General features: G+C 47.7%; 1 protein-coding gene across 1 annotated transcript in view; it reads left to right on the top strand.

The window, feature by feature from the left end:
* KIF13B (kinesin family member 13B) overlaps positions 1 to 6,554 on the top strand; it is a 211,107-nt gene that overhangs the window by 108,784 nt on the left and 95,769 nt on the right. The window contains 4 exon segments of the mRNA XM_018570085.1: positions 274 to 484; positions 2,442 to 2,604; positions 3,785 to 3,931; positions 5,454 to 5,603. Coding sequence (XP_018425587.1) covers positions 274 to 484; positions 2,442 to 2,604; positions 3,785 to 3,931; positions 5,454 to 5,603 — 671 coding nt within the window.

The following is a 6,554-nucleotide window of genomic DNA, read 5'->3' as shown; positions in this document are numbered from 1 at the left end:
CCCCCCCCTTGGTTCTCTATACTCTAGGATACCCCCCTCTTACTGTCTACCGTTGTAATGTCTCCATTCGTAATATCCTATTCCTTTTCATCAGACTGCCAAAGTAATGGATTTTATTACACGTTCCTTATCTTGGCTTGGCTTATTCTTCAATCTTACAGCAGCTTTTATTGTGGTTACTTAATGTTAAAATGCAGAATTAGTATGTGAAAGGATGACTTCATTATAACTAGATTGTTTATTCTGGGTTGTCGTGTGATGTCGTCTCTATAGACCCCATGCAGTCCATTCTGCAGAGCCTGGAGCAGCAGCACGAAGAAGAGAAGCGCTCTGCACTGGAACGCCAGAGGCTGATGTACGAACACGAGCTGGAGCAGCTGCGCAGGAGGCTGTCCCCGGAGAAACAGCACTATCGCAGCATAGACAGGTTCTCTTTTAGCTCTCCCAATGCTCAGCAGCGCATCAAACAGTGGACGGAAGAGAGGTGAGATGATAACATTACAAAATGGGGAAACTCTCTATTTTCAGGATTTCCAAGTATACATCTGTCTGTGTAATATGTATTCATTGCTTCCTATTGTCCCTACACCCCTCAACTGGCCTGCAGACCGGTTACTTTTGGCTCGCCGATAGTGGGGTAGAGCCGGCCCTTCTGTATCCAAAAATCCTTGCACTGGCGAGCTAGTGTTCACACACGCACTAATTTCAGCCTGGGCGCCATGCACCCCCTGCCCCTCCTCTCACACCCTGCTCACATAGAAGAGGTGGTGCATGCTTTGCCCGAATCTCGATTGTGATTCAAGAACATAGCTGTGGCGCTTGCGGCTCTAATGACAGGTGAATGGTGTAGGCCTTCACACACCTTTTAAAGGAGAACTATGAGGGGAGTGCTTTTCACTCACCTCATAGTTCTAGCCGACCTGTGACAATGAGACTGTCACAGGTCGGCTTAGTAGATCGGGAGGTGAGCGAACACATACGGGCGCTCGCCCACCTCTCGCCCCGCTGGATTCCCCCCTCCCCGCTCCGATCCGCCAGAGCTGACTGGCGGAACGGACGGGGGGCGGGGGCGGGGACAGCTGGCTCTGCCTCTAGATAGGCAACTCGCGGTATACTGAGCCTAGGGTGACGGGAGGACGCTAGTTTGTGTCCTCCCGTTACCCTAAGGAGAACTATGGGGAAAAGCCCTGACCCCATAGTTCTCCTTTAAATGAATACAATGGGTTTGGCTTTGCTGAATTTCCTTTTATTAAGAGCCCGGGTATATGAGCAGCAAGATAGCGGAGTGACTAGCAGTGTTCCTAGGATCACATCTGCTGGGAATATTACTTGTTTGGAGTTTACTTGCTGAATGATCGCCTGTTTTTTTTAAAAGCCTTGAAGCCGTAGCAAATGAAGCTTCCTTGTATGTTGCTGAAATAATTTTTAGGTCTCATGGAGCCCTGCTAAAATTAATACATTGGGGTTCAGTTGAAACAATCATCCCCTTTTCATTGGTGGTCTGTGTTAAGAATGGCCTACCCCTTGCATTGGTGGTCAGTGGTAAGAATGCCCCCCTTACATTGGTGATCAGTGGTAAGAATGCCACCCTTGCATTGGTGGTCAGTGGTAAGAATGCTCCTCTTTACAGTGGTGGGCTGACTGCAACCTTTACATACAGTGAAAAAGATCATTGTGGTCATGCCACTGCGCCAATTGGCACTGAATTTGTCTCCTATCTCTCTCCTGGCTGTCTCTCCTCATGCAGCCCCTATGGAAGAAGAAACCGTGCCCAGTGGCCCCCAGGTCGTTTGAGTTTGAGACCTGATCTAGTGTTCTCCCTGTACACTATTATTAAAGTATCTCAAAACCAAAAAGTGTATATATTGCAGCTTACTAGTCCTTCAGATGTGGTGGCTGCATTGGTTTTCTTTTTTTTTCCCTTTGTCAGCTGGTGATCCTGCCAGTAACACGCTTCCCGTCTTAGGGTGACCGCGTACTGTATCTATACATAAACAATATTGTCTCCCATAGGACAGGGCCACAGAACACCCCTTCCTCTTCTCCATAACATAGAAGGAAGGTGTTCTGTAGTCTACAGGGGAGGGCTGGGAACACGTTAACTGATGAGAGTGCAACACAAGCAGAGAGCTCAGGAAATTATCAGCTGGTAAGATTACTGGCAGGATCAACAACTAATCTTTTTGCCCCTATTGGACCCCCTTTCCCTTCCTGAGTGCAGCTCACCCGCGTAAATACTTATCTTCAGTTTTGAACCAACAGTATTCACAGTATGGCCCCACTTGCAGCCTGCAGGGGAGAGGCACATCCAGGAATCCTGGCCACGTAGAAGCAGCTGGAGTCTCTGTTACATGAAGGCCAATGAATGATACAATCCCGTTGTACTCGGCCATTTATATGTGATATTCACGTCCGGCCTTTCATTCTCTTGCTTGTTACAGGGAGGTGATGCTGCATCACAGTTTGATCAAACTCCGGGAGCAGATCGCCAAGGCCAATCTCTACGTCCAGGAGGCCAATTACATTGCGGATGAGATGGACAAGAGGACTGAGTACAAAGTCACCCTGCAGATCCCGGCCTCCAGCCTCAACGCCAACAGAAAGGTGAGCCTCTCCCTGTGTGAGCCCTGCTACGGCCTAGGGGAGCTGCATAACGTCAGACACTCGTACAGTAACTGGAGCAGTCGCCCAGACCAGCCAATCAAAACTCTTCTTTCACTTTCAGTTTTTGTAGAATGCAAAATAAAACCCGATTTGTAGGCAGATTCTTTTCCAAGTAGGTAATAAAAGAGAATAAAACAGGGCTCCCACTGTGGACATCTACAGTGTCTATGGTCCGTGCTGGGACAAGGTTCCTGTCATGGGAGAAATGCAGGGCCCCCGTGGTTTTGTAGCACTCAAAGTAAAAGGACCAAAGTGCGTCTGCCACCCATGAGCTGTGAACTAATTCAGCAGGATAGGTTGCAGGTCCGGTCCTTCCTGCCAAAAAGGTGGCAGCCTCTTCTTCCTACTACTTGGCCCGGCCCTGTCGGTGATTTAGGCATTTATACTAATTTCTTCCTGTTTACATCCTGCTCTGCTGTGAACTACTTGTGGAAGACGGGCTGCATTTAGCACCCTGGAGAGCAGGTCTCCCGTCCCTGATCATCATCCTGGAGAGCAGGTCTCCCGCCCCTGATCATCATCCTGGAGAGCAGGTCTCCCGTCTCTGATGAGCACCCTGGAGGAGAGCAGGTCTCCCGTCTCTGATGAGCACCATCTAGAGGTGGACAGGAACAGTTTGTTCACAGCAAAACAGGATGTAAACCTGGTCATGTCATGCCGCTTGAAACCTGATTTACAGTACAGTAAGGTAACGCATCATGCAGCATACATATTTTGGGTAGAGGCTCATCTAGTGGAGTCAAAAGCAGAGCAGAAAGCATACAAATACAGTCTGCATAGGATTGACTACTCCTCCAGACTGACATCAAAATATTGTAATATTTGCAGAACTTCTCCCCAAGAGCTAGCCCCCTGCATGCATCAGGGCTGATGACTCTTGAGCGGAATACTGCGGCAGAGTGCTGTGTGGGGGAAAAGAAATCTCTGGAAAGCAAGGTGCAAGCAGATGAATGATTAAGCATCATTTGTGAATAGAAGAGGTGCACTACCAGAGTTCACCTGCAGGTGTCACTGTAAGTAAATGGTAAAATCCTAGTTCTTTGCTCCAGTAATAAGGGGTGATACATGTGTTGCTCAGAGACTGTTGATGTCAGATTTGTACCTTTGCTTTGCTCTGCAGCGTGACGTGGTGCTCAGTGAACCGGCCATCCAGGTGAGGAGGAAAGGAAAAGGCAAACAGATCTGGTCCCTGGAGAAGTTGGAGAACCGTCTGGTGGACATCAGAGACCTGTACCAGGAATGGAAGGCTTGTGAGGAGGACAATCCTGTAAGTTGCAGCGCCCTTCCTTATGTTTGTTTCCATGTTCTGAAGTTCATAATTTGCATCCCAACCTTGGACTGCGAGACTCCCGGTTTCTTATTATATTGCAGTTTGAAGTGGTTGCATCAGGCCAAATGAGCACTTAAAAATATAGAATTTCAATAGAACACCTCCCCCTCTCCTCATCTCCATAACAAAGAAGTGTGGGTGTTCTGTTGTCCACCGAGATGACTGGAAACAATGTAACTAATCAGAGTGCAGCACAGACAGAGAGCACAGGAAGTTCAGCTCATAGGATTACCGGATTTCACAGGCCGGGGTCCATATCAACTGAGGAAGAGACGCACCAGGAAATTAGAGGAGAGTATCTAAAGCTGGGTATTAGGGATGCACCGATACCGGGTTTTTTTTTGTTTTGAGTACCGATATTTTTTCCCGGTACTTGCCGATACCGAATACCGATACCCGAAGTCCCATTAAGGACTCGCCACCCGGCTTCCCGATTAGCAGTGAAGCCGTCCCCATGCTTCTCGTCACTAGTTGACTAGAAAGCATGGAGCTGGCTTTCTGGCCAATCAGGAACCCGGACGCCGTGTAATGACACAGCGCCCGGCTTCCTAAATGGCCAGGATGCACTAGTACAGTGCTGTAATGGCATTGTACCGTGCAATCGCACCTAACATGCATTCTGGTGTGGGAGGTGTGTTGCGTTGCCATTCATTTGAATTAGGGATGCACCGATACCGATACTAGTATCAGTGCCGATACAGAGTATTTGGGTAAGTACTCGTACTCGCCCAAATGCTCCGATACCTAGCACGAGTACTTCCTGTATCAGGAAGCCGGGCAGCGCATCATTACACGCTGCCCGGTTTCCTGATTGGCCAGGAAACGGCTCCGTGCTCTCTCGTCACTTGTGATGAGAGAGCATGGAGCCGGCTTCCCGGCCAATCAGGAAGCCGGGTAGCGTGCAATGACGCCCTCCCGGCTTTCCGATTGGTCAGGAAAGCTAGCAAATCCGGAAGCCGATTGGCAGGGAAGCCGGCGTCATGCTCCCTCGTCATGTCATGAATCATAATATTAAGAAAGTGACCTTAAAGCATTAGTTTGTATTGCTTTAGAAAAAATGTGACCTGTCCCTTTAAGAAAAAGTATCGGTAATTGGTATCTGCGAGTACTTGATCAAAAGTATCGGTACTCGTTCTTAAAAAAGTGGTATCGGTGCATCCCTAATTTGAATGGTACCACAGATGCACCTCCCCCCCACAGTTCGTACTCCTGGACCGGGAACGCGTGGTACTCTAATGCCGTGTCTTCCATTGCACTGCGACTCGGGTCGCGACCTAATGACCGAGGACAAACATGGGTCCTGAGGTTACACAGGTTGAGAACCACTGCTGTCGAGCATTGTAGAGTATACGATTTGATCTAAGTAATCATGAAAATAATTGTTTAGGTTTCGTAGTCTCATGCCTGAATCTTTGAACTATTCCCTCAAAGATAACGGGGCCCATTTCCTTCTCTGTAGGTAAGCCGGGCGTACTTCCGGCGCGCAGACCCTTTCTATGACGAGCAAGAGAACCACAGCCTCATCGGGGTAGCCAACGTGTTCCTGGAGTCCTTGTTTCATGATGTGAAGCTGCAGTACGCCGTCCCCATCATCAATCAGAAGGGAGAGGTTTGTCATATCTTTTTTTTTTTTTTATAAATGTATTTTTAGGGTTTTTCCAGCAAAGGTACCAAATTTAAACCGTGTACATCACGAGAGTGGATATAGAGATTGGCAGAAACTGCATTTAACATATCTGCATGACTTAATACTAGAGGTGCACACCGAAATGGACATTTCCAAACCAAAACAAAACCGAAATAAAAAAATTGTTTTTTTTCATTTTAATTCTTTCAAATGTTTTACATTTTTATTTTTTCTAAACTTTTAAATGTTATAAAATATATTTTCATTCATTTTTTATTAAATATTTTTTTTTAAACTTTACTTTTAGGGGCTTCGGGGAAATATTGGGGGTTCTAAACAGACCTCTGATATTTTCCTTTTTAAAATAGAAAAAGAGATTGAGGACACAGAGCCCCCAGAGACACACAGAGCCCTCAGAGACACGCCGAGCCCTCGGAGACGCACCGAGCCCCTGGAGACGCGCCGAGCCCTCAGAGACACACACAGAGCCCTCAGAGACACCCCGAGCCCTCAGAGACACCCAGAGCCCTCAATCTCTTTTTCTGTACCCCCTGTTATCAATGAAGAGGAATCCTCTCTACTGAGTGTTTCTGTTCATTCATAACATGAGGACAGAGTATGGTTACTATATCCCCAATCATGAATGAACAGGAAGTGATGTAGATGTGATGTAGATCCCTTCCCATTCATTCATAATTGGGGATATAGTAACCATACTCTGTCCTCAATTATCTACAAACACTCAGCGATCACTGATCACCGACTGCTTGTACCCGCTCTCCTCTCTGACACGCTGTCACAGGAGGCTGAGCGAGCGGTGCGGGGAGGAGGACGCTCTGTACAGCAGTCCTCACATTGGGAGTGTCAGACAGTCAGGCTCTCCTGCATTGCTCAGTGCGGTCAGTTAAGCACCATGATCATGCTTACAGGCAG

The sequence above is a fragment of the Nanorana parkeri genome, unplaced genomic scaffold (assembly GCF_000935625.1).
Source record: "Nanorana parkeri isolate BGI_ZX_2015 unplaced genomic scaffold, ASM93562v1 scaffold1453, whole genome shotgun sequence".
Taxonomy (NCBI): domain Eukaryota; kingdom Metazoa; phylum Chordata; class Amphibia; order Anura; family Dicroglossidae; genus Nanorana; species Nanorana parkeri.
The sequence above is the reverse complement of the archived record's forward strand: the minus strand, read 5'-3'. Positions and strand labels throughout refer to the sequence as shown.